General features: G+C 38.4%; 1 protein-coding gene across 1 annotated transcript in view; it reads left to right on the top strand.

Moving 5' to 3' along the window:
* The first annotated feature begins 5582 nt into the window (after positions 1–5582).
* The window catches only part of LOC145271401 (xyloside xylosyltransferase 1-like), a 10274-nt gene continuing 2532 nt past the window's right edge, over positions 5583–13324 (top strand). The window contains exon 1 of the mRNA XM_080126937.1: positions 5583–6377. Within this exon, the coding sequence (XP_079983063.1) occupies positions 5808–6377 (570 nt within the window). The 5' untranslated portion in view covers positions 5583–5807. The remainder of the gene's footprint in view (positions 6378–13324) is intronic.

The following is a 13324-nucleotide window of genomic DNA, read 5'->3' as shown; positions in this document are numbered from 1 at the left end:
CTGAGCGACATTAATGAATATCGCCCTGAGATAGATACAAGGAAATGTGTGGGTTAGCGGAGCCAACAGCGTTAAGAAACGAACTGAGAATGGCCTGTGCCCCAAAAGTAAACAGGCTGTTTTTCAACACAGTAGGTTGGTTGGTTGTTTTTGTTTTACGGCATATCAACCCTTTTCAGGTTATTTAATGCCAAATCTAGTAATTTTGAGGAACGATTTTTGATGGAGTATATTTTTATTTTTAAGTCAGATTCTATTTAACCCATAGTTGGGACCCTAACAGGTACTACCAATCCGGGTCAGAGTGGACCTGGGAGCAATGGCAATTAAAGGGTGGCTCCACACTCCCTAAGGCTCGCAAGGTGGGGCCTCACCACTGGATATAGTTTAAGGTCATATCCAGGACCTCAACATAGTAGGAGCAGAAATACTAAACTCCATCACGGAGAAACAGCTGTTACGACACAAAGCTTGTAGCCGTCAGAAGCTTACGCAAAGAAGTGTAACGGCAAGAATTCCACTCCATAAGGCAGAAGGAGGGGGAATTAATTACAGACTTCATGGCACGACTTCGATCACTCACAAAATTCTGCGACTTTTCAGTGACTTATCCGAATGGGATAGGATGTGGTTGGACAGTCAGCTACTCCAACGATGTAGTAACAGGACAAATGGTGACAGGTGCTGTCTGAGGCTGTGACACTTATGATACTGGACAAGTCTACCCCCTATCTCCACAGTAGTGTATACCCTACTACAACGAGCATACAGAGGTCAGGCCGCAGGCAGCAGTCTCGGAGGAACCAGACCATGTCAACCCCAAGAGACACTGAACCCTGTAAATGGTGTGGAAAGAGCTCACACCCTCACGGCTCAAAAGGACAAGGGGGCTGCTCAGCTGCAAAGATGACTTGTCACAATTGCAGCTTGACCGGACATTTAAAAAGGGTCTGCCAAAAACCGAAGCAGGGGTCCAGCAACAGATCTACAGTGGGAGTGGTCGGAGCAGAATCCAGAACTTTCACCACCCAAAGACACAAAAAGGGTCGTAACCGGATGATTTGCCAAGATGGACAAATAAAAAAAAGAGGTGAAGCCAACCTGACAAAGCCAAAGGCCATGCCGCACCTTATTTGGAACAAAAATAAGTTCCGGAGAGGTACTCCTGATCCTGCACCAACCCTGACGGTAGAGATAACTCCGATTCCAGAGGCCCATGCGGGAATACAGGCGCATCTTCATAGGACCAGCTGGCCTCCATACTCATCAGATTGATGCGATCGCAGACACTGGGGCACAGACATGCTCTAGCGGACCAGATATCCAAAAAATTCTGAAGTTTCCAGACAAACATCTAGTACCAACCAGTCACCAAATTCGGGGAATCACAGAAAACGTACTAAACATAAAAGGCGTAGGATCATGAGAAACACATCAGATTATATATGTATCAAAGAATACATCAGATTTCTGCCTGTCCGAATCAGCCCTAAAAGACCTTAGTCTGGTACCAGAGAACTTTCCAGACCCAACTTCACAGCAGAACGTGCCAACTAGCGACGGTGGAAAGGCACCATGTAGGTGCCCACAAAGAACTAATGTTCCACCTTAGCTGGACAGCATCCCTTTTGCCCCTATGGAAGAAAACAGACCCCGATTGGAACGATGGATGAAGGAGCATTTTGAGTCTAGTACATTCAATGTATGCCCACATCAACGGCTGCAAGCGATGAAAGGAAAACCCATGGACATCATATTCATCCCGGAGGCCAAACCCTCAGCTGTCCACACCTCAATCCTGATCCCACACCATTGAAAGAAAAGAGTCCCGATACACACCAGTTGAAGGACTGGAAGCATGCCGGATGTTCGTTTTGGGATGCCCAGAGCTGTTAGTCATCATGGACTTGGCGAAGAAGATCTCAGACAAAGCTCTGGAGGACATAAAGAACCCAAGACTGTTCAACTTCAAAAAACGGTTCTTTATGTACAAATTTCATATAAAGCATCTCCCTGGCAAACTCAATGCGGCACCAGACTGTACATCGAGATGCCCAGTAACGTTAAGCCAGGGGGAAAAGCAAATGGAAAGGACATCGCACAAACCATAGATAGTGCCACAAGAGCTCATTTAACTCCACCAGAGAAGGACCCCAAATTAAGGGCAATAACATGGGACAGGATTGTGGCTGATGAGGAATGCCGTACACTTGCCGAATTCATACAAAATGGTTTCCCCGGGGACAATTCACTGGTTTTGGCATATGAAAGAGGAGTTATATTGCTTGGAAGGGGTGACGATAATGGGAAATAAAATCCTCATATCCAGAAAATTACATGCAGAGGTACTGGAATCGCTCCATTCAACGCATCAGGGCGTCAATGGAATGTTGACAAACGCCAGACAAGGGCTGTTTTGGCCAAGTGCAAAATATGCTTCATCACAACCTAGGAAACCCCTAATGCTGCCCTCGAACCCCGAATTCCCATTTCAAAAGACGGTGACGGCATTTTTCGATTTACGACAAAAGAACTATCTAGTATATACTTGATGGGTAGAAGTCACTCTGATGTCGTCCGGGAATGCCAAGGCCACATGTGCCACCCTACGAAACTGGTTCTGCATGTACGGCATCCCAGAAGAACTGCCAACTAATGGCAGACCACCGTTTGACTCCAGTGAATACAACCGGTTCCTAGATAATTGGAGCATAAGGAAATGAACATCATCGGCATATTACCCTCAAAGCAACGGGAGAGCAGAATTGGCCATTAAAACGGCTAAAAGGATACTTATTGATAGCACAGACAGTTGCGGTCGTCTATGCTATGACCAAGCAGCTAGATCCATACTGATTCATCACACACAGACTACAACTTGGATGTCTTCAAGTCCAATGTTAACAAATTCCTAATGAACCGCCCCCTTAATTAAACACTTCATCAAATCTCCACACTAACGTAATGTACTTGCAATAACCCTTATCCCTGAGTGGCTTCCGGGCCTTGATAAGTGGTGATCACTGTGTAAAAAAAAAAAAATCACAACATCCCGGTACAAGACCTACATGTCTCCAGTGATGATGCTCTACGGTTGCGTGATAAAGGACCATCTCCAGTGCTCCAGGACCGATATCGAATCCATAAACGCTGGAGAGAAATCAGTCGTTATAGGGAAACAGCGATGGCAAAAAGACACGTATGGAATGAAAGGGAATACAATCTAAAAAGTCATTCACTTCAGGTCCAAACCCAAATTTGTCGACACCCGCGCCGATGGGCAAAGACATTAAGGGTGGTCGAAACATTGGGTAACCGGCAGTATAATGTACGCATTGATGGGAGTAACCTATCGCAATCGCAGATTTGTTATTATTGGGAGACGGGAGCACCTTAGAGTTCTCATCTACAAATTTACCAACTTTTCCTTTATTTAATACTAGCGAGGGGTACCCGGCGTTGCCCAGGTGTTTGTAGGTGTGTGGGAAAAAAAACGGGTGCCCGTGAAAAAAAAAAACGAAGCTTTTACGACGCGCAGTTGGAAAATAGTAAAGTGTGAAAAAAAAAAAAAAAACAGGTGCGCGTTTTTGATTGACGTGACGGCGATAGGTATTCAGCAGTTAGAATTTTATGCGGGACAGTTTCTAATGAGGTCAATAAATCGGTTTGTTTGTTTCTAAAAACCCGCTCCCTCGTCTGATATGACGAAGTCGACATTGACCAAACGTTCACTGGCTCTGGGCCTGTTGTATTTATTTGCTTCCCCACTGAGCAAATTAGGCACAAGGCCGTTTTTTAATGTGGAGAGAGAGGGAGGGGGGAGGGAAAGGGGGGTCCAGCTCCCGGGAGGTGGGAAATGGGAGCTGGATAGTAACTGTGGTCGTAGGGTGATCCCTACCTTGACCAAGTTCAGATATGTGGGGTTACCCCCACATATGGTCTTTGCTAGTCATAGCTGGTCTTTGCTTGCAGCATCCGCCGGAACAGATACTACACTCTGATCTTGTCGCCCGGGGCCGCCGAAGCTGGCGCCTGGGCCTGTGATTAGAGTCGGGTTTCGCTTTTTGTTTATACCGAAAACCGAATGTAACGCGTGCCGATGTGGGAAATGTGGAATATTTAACGTTTGAAAGTCAATAAAATTAAATAGACAGGCGAGCTCCGTGGTTAACTGCGAGATATTACAATTTATAGATGATATAAAAAGTTTTAAGAAGTTGTGAACCGAGCGAGCGCTTCTCTGAAAGAAGCCTTTTGTGGACATCGAGGAAAAGCGTACATACATACATACATACATACATTTTCGCTTTTATATATATAGATTAAAATAGTACTAAATATTCTTTAACATTTTTTTGTATAATGTTAAAAATATCTCAATTGTAGAATGTATTGTAATTAAATTATTCGCCTAAATATTAAAAATAAAACCGTTCCCTATTAAATTAAAAACCGAAAAATATGCTTGGAAGGGGGGGGGGGCTGCATATTTTTCAGTTTCAATTTCATAGATAACGTTTTTGCCAAGAAAACACGACAAAACTAATACAGAAAAAAAAAACTGCTAAAAACTTCAATATAGACAATTTTTTCTTAAATTTTCAATTTGGCCTTTTTTACCTAAAAAATGTGGCTTCGTGTTTGAATTTGGCATTTTTTTTCTTAAAAATTTGGCTTCAAACATTTATTATAGTCTGGCAACCCTGGTAGACGCCATGACCGTAGTACATCGTTGTAAATAGCGACTAATAAAAACAAGTTCTAGTTTACTGTGCTTTGTGTGAGTGTATTACAATATCTGGTTTTATTAAATTGTAATAGGTACAAAACACCCTCCCCCTCCCCATGTTAAGAATGGCTTTCTAAATAATAACGTTATTATTTCAGCACGGGCTGCTGGTACCATTTTTTTTATTTTTAATGATTCAGTAATATTCAGGTAATTTCGACTGCATTATTTGGAAACTACCATTGTTAATTATTAGAATTGACAAAAAAAAAAATCATAATTTTTTATCTGAAAAATCCATTTATCGACCACAAAATCTCGTCCCAATAGTGTAGGGGCGTCATTTTTTTTTTTTTTTTTTTTTTTTTTTATTGACAACATTTATCGTGGTTGTGGGGGTGGGTACTAACTGAGGGGGAGGGGGTGAGTCTTGGTCGCATGATTTCGACCGGACACTCGTTTCGATCATGACCCTTTTATTTACTTTTTTAAGTGGCTAACGCAACGTTGGTCAGTTCTTGTTTTTTTGGGGGAAGGGGGGGCGCACGAAAAGTTTTTGCGAATAAAGAAAATATGGTGGGGGTGGGTACTGAGGGGGGGAGTCTTGGTCGCATGATTTCGACTGGACACTCGTTTCGATCATGACCCTTTTATTTACTTTTTTAAGTTGGCTAACGCAACGTTGGTCAGTTCTTGTTTTTTTTGGGGGGAGGGGGGGCGCACGAAAAGTTTTTGTGAATAAAGAAAATATGGTGGGGGTGGGTACTGAGGGGGGAGTCTTGGTCGCATGATTTACTTTTATTTACTTTTTTTAAGTGGCTAACGCAACGTTGTTCAGTTTTTGTTTTGTTTTGGTAGGGGGAGGGCGAAAAGTTTTTGCGAATAAAGAAAATATGGTGGGGGTGGGTACTAACTGAGGAAGGGGGGAGTCTTGGTCGCATGATTTCGACCGGACACTCGTTTCGATCATGACCCTTTTATTTACTTTTTTAAGTGGCTAACGCAACGTTGGTCAGTTTTTGTTTTGTTTTTTAGGAGGGGGGGGAGCGCGCGAAAAGTTTTTGTGAATAAAGAAAATATGGCGGAGAGGCGTCGCCCTCACGTGTCGGATGATGGCTTAATCGAAACCGTCGGACAAACAGGTCAACCTAGTCTGTCGACCCAAACGAACACAAAACCCGCTCGTGGACAGTTCGAACATTATTTTACGAAACTCTTGATTCTATTAACAGTTGGCACGGTTGTTTTCCTGGTAGCCCCATTTTGTACGAGCCGTCTTATCGACTATTACCAACAGAAATCACGCGATGTCGGTAGCGGTCGGCCTTTAAAAGAAGCGCGTGGGTTTGATGGCAGCAGCACCAATAACAAACCCCAAGCTGCGGCGAATTACCGGCTCGGGGCCTCCAAGACCCTTCGGGGCGATGACCACAAACAAGACATGGGTCTGCCCGTGCTAGTGACGTTCACCAACGTGAAAGAAAACCCTAACCTTCGTCCAAAACTGGAATTGTGTATCACGTCGATGTTTAGGCACACGTCGGTGGATTTGTCCATTTTGGTCATCGGTGACCCTTACAGTCAAGATGTGGCCGCTTCGATCATCAAAACGGCAGCTGGACTGCTTAAAAACGACGTGAAATACAAGGTAAGAAAAATATATATATATATATTTGTGGTCATCGTTGTTAAAATGCTCTAGTTGTTAGCTAATTCGATTGTTTTTTTTAGAGAAAGTTTTATTAATGAGTAACGGGGGGACTTTTTTTTAGTGTACACCGCTGTTACCATTAATGAACGTCACTCCCCCTACAAAATTGTGCGTCGTATATGCACACACGTGTGTGTGTGTGTGTGTGTGTAATATATATATATATATATATATTAGTAGATAAAAATTTTTTTTAAATATTTAATTTTTATATTTTTTTATCATTCGTTAAAAAACTATTTACTAACCTGCAATCAATGCATCAACTTGCTCTCTCGAATTCACTGTAGTACTAATGTTAAGAGATCAGGTGTTTACTATAAAACAGTGTTTCATTAAAACGCTGTTTCGGGGATTTAAAATGTGTGTGTGTGTGTGTGTGTGTGTGCGTGCTTCTTGTATAATATGTGTGTGTGTGTGTGCTTGTTATAATATATATTTATATATGTGTGTGTGCTTGTGTAATATATAAATGTGTGTGCTTGTCACTGCTTGTATGATATATATGTGCGCGTGTGTGTGCTTGTATAATATATATGTGCGCGTGTGTGTGTGCTTGTATAATATATATATGTGTGTGTGCGTGTGTGCTGATATAATATATATGTGTGTGTGTGTGTGTGTGTGCTTGGATAATATGTGTGTGCTTGGATAATGTGTGTGTGTGTGTGTGTGTGTGTGTGTGTATGCTTGTATAATATATATATATATATATATATATATATATGAAAATTTGGCTGCCAAGGGGTCAAAGTTCAAAAGATTTCATCTTTGCGGTTTCTAGCAAACTATTCAGCAAATTTTGCGTCTAAACATTTTAAATTTTACATAAAGGGTATTCAGACATACAGCAAGTTTTTTTAATCGGTTTTTTGGGCGAAAATCTCGCTGCCAAGAGGTCAAAGTTGAAAGAGTTGACCTTTACAAACTCTACCAAACTCCTCCGCCAATTTTGGGTCTAAACACTTGAAATTTTAAATGTAGGTTACCTGAATATGAGTCAAACTTTTTAATATATATATATATATATATATATATATATATATATATATATATATATCTATAAAAGTGAAAGTGTGTGTGTGTGTGTGTATGTATGTACATTTCCCTAAACAATATCTCTGTCAATTTTCAGTCTACAGACTCGAAATTTGATATACAGAGTACTGAGATTTGGGAAAATCTTTGTAATCCGTTTTCGGCCAGAAATTTGGCTGTAAAAGGGTCAAAGTTCTACGATTTGACCTTTGAAAACTCTTCCAATTTCCTCTGCCAATTTGGGGTCTAAACACTTGAAATTTTAGATATAGGTTTCTTGGACATGGATCTAACTTAATAACTTGATTTGAGCCCCAAACAATAAATGTTAAGGGATCATAATAGGGGTCAAAGTTAAAATTGACTGCTTTTTTTTTTTTTTGCTCAACATACACCTCCAAAGCTCCCGGGCAACGCCGGGCTAAAATGCTAGTATATATATATATATATATATATATATATATATATATATATTATATAAATAAAATTACAATAAGTTTATCCAGGTAATCAAAATGGTAAACTTAAAATATATTATAAATATTAAAGAGTTAATATTTACAAGTAAAGTAATTTCAACCAGATGTAAAAGCTCAATAAAGCCAAAAAGGAAATAGAGCTTATAATATGAATTTACTTGATTCCTCCAGCCTTGGCAGACGTGTTTTAAATATTCTCTCCAGTGTTTTTTCTGTGCACATTTAAACTTTTCTTTTAATGATTTTGAACTCATTCCATTTGTGATTTTTTCCAAGGAATTCTGCTTTTTTGATTATTTTGGACCATCTTCCAGTTACGCGATTCCTTTGGAACTTACCTGTTAGATTGGAAGTTTTTAATTCGACCGTGTTTGGATTTTACCATTCTTGGATTCTTTACCCTTCACCGGACTATCCATTCATGTGAAATCTTTTTATCATTTTTTCTTTTACCTCCTATTCCCCTTACCTCACCCTTTTTTTTAACCAAGTAAGATCTGTGACTTACTTGTGGTTTCATTAAATACTTTTACATGCAAAATCCGATCCCGCATTTTGCTAATTCCTGCCCTCTGATGAGAAGGAGAGTATTTCTTCGAAACTCCGCGGATTAAGGACCATCCACTTATCTTGTGCTCCCTTTTTAAAATTAAATATGTTTTTAACTCTTTTTCAAGATGTTTTTTAACATGTTTTATTAATCATTTGTTCATATATATATAACTTGAATGCCTACTAGACACTGTCCTCGAGTGTCTAAGGTCTCTCTGTACAGGGGTTTGTCAGAACAACCTGGCATGAGGATACTTTTTCCATAGACGTAAACCTTGACCAAATATTCAAAATCACATAGTATTCGCAGCCCAAATAAGGTCTCCTCACTACGGCTACTCCACAGCTTTTCCGAGGAATGGTGCACCTTCTCCAAGTGATATTACCTCAAGTAATAGCACGAAGCTGAATACTCCACCAGACTAGATAAATTCTTGTCCTGGAATCCAGTAAGACCAAGAGACCAACATGAAGGATATACTACAACGTATAAAAATGGTTAATTGGGGAGAGGAAAATTGTGCTCAATTTCTTTACTAACTCAGTGTTTGAGAGATAAAGAATTTAAATGGAACATTCGAATATCCATTTATCTCATATAGAGTTCAAGTGTTAGCCCCTGGTTGTGGGCCCCTTGATTTCTGAGAACTTCGACTGAAGTAAAATAAAACAAAAAAAAAAAAAATATATATATATATATATATATTAAGTGGATTAGAACAACAGTGTGGATAGCAGAGTATATTTTAATGTATTAGTAAATTCATTAATACAATTAAAACAAAAGAAAACAGTGCTCGTTGTGATGTAATACGCTCGATAGGCATATATATATATATATCCTAGATCAAAGGTCAATCATCTTAATATATATATATATATATATATATATATATATATATATATATATATGTGTGTGTGTGTGTGCACATAAAGTTATGAACTGTACATAGGGCCCAAGCTGGGCTGAACTGCTTGTATATATAAAAACCGTTCATCATAAACAAAGTTTCTTTTTTTTTTCTTTTTTAAAGCAGGTAAACATTTTTCATTGACTAATTGAAAAACAACTTCATCATCATTGGCTGTTCGAAAAATGAACTTGTATTTACTAACTAGCCTGAGTGCCCGGCGTTGCCCGGGTGTTTGAAGGTGTGTGTTGAGCTAAAAAAAAAAAAAAAGTTGTGGTAGGCAGGCAGGCTCGAACCCATACCACAAAGGAGGAAAAGAACGTGAAAAAAAAAAATGTGACGTCTTTGCCGTTACATCCATCACCAAACCGAAAGTGGCGAAGGTTTAAATTAAGGCTAGTCAGTCGAAATAAGGGGCTGACTTCCAAAAATATAAGCTAAAAAAGGCGACCCCTCCTTATAGAAAAATTCCCAGTTGAGGATGAAGGAGTTAATGTCTTTAGCCAATTTTTTATATTTGTCGTCCGAAGGGTTGAGCTTTAAAACGATACCAATCTCGTGAAAATCTGTCACCTCTGTCAAAAGTTTTAGGCAGTTTAAAGTTTTAAAACATTAATTTCTTCACCCTAAATTGGGCACTTTTCTACTAGGAGGGTTCGCTTTTTTGCCAATATTTTTAAAAGTCATTGCCTCTTTTCGATTGTCTAGCCTTAATTTTAATCTACGGCACTTCCGGTTTGGCGATGAGTACAACAGCTAACACGTCACTTTTTTTTTTTTTCACATGCTTTTCCTTCTTCGCGCTCGTAATTTTCCTTTTGTTTTTTTTTGTTTTTTTTGTTGTTGTTGTTGTTCAGCCAACACCCTTACACACACCTCCACTTTCTTTTTCGTCACGGGTTCAAGCCTGCCTGCCTATTACATACAACTTTTCTTTTTTCTTTTTGCTCAACACACACCTACAAATACCCGGGCAACACCGGGCAGCCAGGCTAGTCTATAATATAAATCTCACCTGTCTGTTTAAATGTATGTTTGTATGTATGTATGTATGTATGTTTGTATGTCTGCCTAAAACTTTCGACAGAGTAAATGGATTTTCACAAGATTAGTATCGTTTTGAAGCTCATGTCTCAGACGACAAATATCGTAAAATTGGCAAAAAACATTAATTCCTTCACCCTCAACTGGGCAGTTTTCTACAAGGAGTGGTCGATTTTTGCAAGTCATCATATCGGTTGGATTGACTTTGCCTAATTTTAATGTTCCAAACTTCCGGTCGTGTCATGGAGTAGCGGTAAGACGTCAGATTTTCTTTCACTTTCTTTTCTGTCTTCACGTCACGGGTTCAAGTCTGCCTGCCTAGTACCATATTTTTTTATTTTTTTGCTCAACACACACCTCCAAACACCCGGGCAACGCCGGGCATCCAGGCTAGTGATGTATAAATAAGGGGGAGACACTCAGTTCGAACTATCGAGATCAATCGATATAATTTAGTATTAATAAAAAATCAATGGATATTAATTAGTATTAATTTTTTAAAAAATCAATGGATATTAGTATTAATTAATAAAAAAAAAAAATCAATGGATATTAATCAGTATTAATTAATAAAAAAACCAATCGATGTTAATTAGCATTAATTAATAAAAAAAAAATATATTTGATCAATTTATGTGATTTTTGGAATATGACATTTTCATTTCATGTCGAATACATACACCATTTCTGTTTTTTTATTTTATTTCTTTTTTTTTAAGTGTAATTCTAGATAAGCACGGCAATATTTTTTTAACTCCCTTACATCAAGTGGCTTCATGCCTTGTCTGGAACGATTTCCATTAAAAAAAAAAATTTATTTTATTATTTATTTTTTAAAATAAATTCCTAATTTTTGATGCGTGTGTCTCTTAGTAAAGTTTTTTTTAACGTAGATAAACCTTTTCATTGGCTAATCGGAAAACAACTTCTCTATTATGTAATTGGAATTCATCATCGAGATGAATATTATTTATTACTTTTTTTTTATTTATTGCGGACTATTATCCTCATCTTTTTTAGTTGTTGTTTTCACATTTGAAAATAAGAGTAGGATAAGCCTAGAATCGAACCCTGTAGGCAAAGTTAAGAAATGAAATGTTGGAAATTTAGTCTATTGTCAAATTCTATTAGAATAGTTAAAAATTTATTATTTTAATCGGAATTCATTACTGAGATGAGTATTATTTATTAATTTTATTTATTGCGAACTATTATCCTCATCTTTTTCTAAGTTGTTTCACAACGTTTCGGCCAACTATTCCTCTGGCTTTCATCAGGTGGTAACTGCGACAGATAGGAACTCTGAATCTCCTGACTGTATCCACTGCAATTACTGCCTTTCGTAGTTGTTGTCGTCTCACCAAGTTTTGGTCAAGTAAGCCTCTGCCCGGCTTTGGGTAGGATTGAAACCGCTATCTTCAGACAATTCTCACGAGGAACCGTACAGATTCAATGTCTCTATTAACTGCGCCGGTCAGAGGCTTACTTTGCCAAAACGTGGTGAGACGACAACACCTATGGAAGGCAGTAATTGCAGTGAATGCAGTCAGGAGATTCAGAGTTCCTATCTGTCGGAATAGTTGGCCGAAACGTCGTGAACCAACGACTAAGAAAGATGAGGATAATAGTCCGTAATAAATAAAATTAATAAGAGATATAATTGTTGTTGATTGTCCTTTTGTTGAACCTGTAGTTGTTCTTTTTGCTGTCCACGTTTTACATCTGTGTGTTTCTGGTATCCTACCTTTTTTTTTTAATTCATCTTTACCCCAAATAAGGAATATCGCCACTTGGACGTAAGGCACCACTACTATTATTTAAATGTATGCTTTGGAAAAATTAACAAGATGTTAGTTTATGTTAAATAAGTTGGTTGGCAGTTTTTGTTTTACGGCATATCAACCCTTTTCAGGTTATTTAATGCCGAATCCAAAGATTTTGAAGAACATTTTTTTAATAGAATATATTTGTTGTTTTCAAATCAGTTTCTATTTAACCCAACTATTCCTCTGGCCTTCGTCAGGTGATAACTGCGACGGATAGGAACTCTGAATTGCAATTACTGAGGCTTACTTGGCCAAAAACGTGGTGAGACGACAACTATGGAAGGCAGTAATTGCAGTGAATGCAGTCAGGAGATTCAGAGTTCCTATCCGTCGCAGTTACCACCTGACGAAGGCCAGGGGAAAAGTTGGCCGAAACGTTGTGAACCAACGTCTAAGAAAGATGAGGATAATAGTCCGTAATAAATAAAATTAATAAGAGATATAATTGTTGTTGATTGTCCTTTTGTTAAACCAGTAGTTGTTCTTTTTGTTGTTCACGTTTTACATCTGTGTATTTCTGGTGTCTGGAATAGTTGGCCGAAACATTGTAAAACAACTAAGAAAAATATGAGGATAATAGTCCGAAAAAAAAAAATAAATAAATAAATAAAAAAAAAAAAATGTACTGTAGTTATGTTCCAATATTTCGGATTTTTATGTCTTTACTGACATTTCTTCTTCTTGAGCGTGTGTAACGTGGCCGTCCCAGGGGGCGATTGGGCTTCCCACGACGGGTGGGGGTGAGGGGGTTCAAGACTCCTGAAATGCTGGAGAAGCCGGGCAGATATGATTTCTTTTTATTCTTTAATTATCGTTGGTGTGCAACAGATTGGATTGCGACCTGAAAGTTTAATAATCAAGACTTGCAATGAATAAAAAAAAAAAGTAAAAACAAATTAATAAACTTCTCTATCATCGACTGTTCGAAAGATGAACAATGTAAATTTTTTTTAATACCCATATCAAGCTCTTGTCAGCCAATACGCATCATGTTATATATATATATATATATATATATATATATATATATACTA

This window comes from Euprymna scolopes, chromosome 46 (genome assembly GCF_053919585.1).
Source record: "Euprymna scolopes isolate OS-2025 chromosome 46, ASM5391958v1, whole genome shotgun sequence".
Classification (NCBI taxonomy): domain Eukaryota; kingdom Metazoa; phylum Mollusca; class Cephalopoda; order Sepiida; family Sepiolidae; genus Euprymna; species Euprymna scolopes.
Note: the sequence above shows the minus strand (reverse complement) of the source record. Positions and strands in the feature narration are given on the sequence as shown.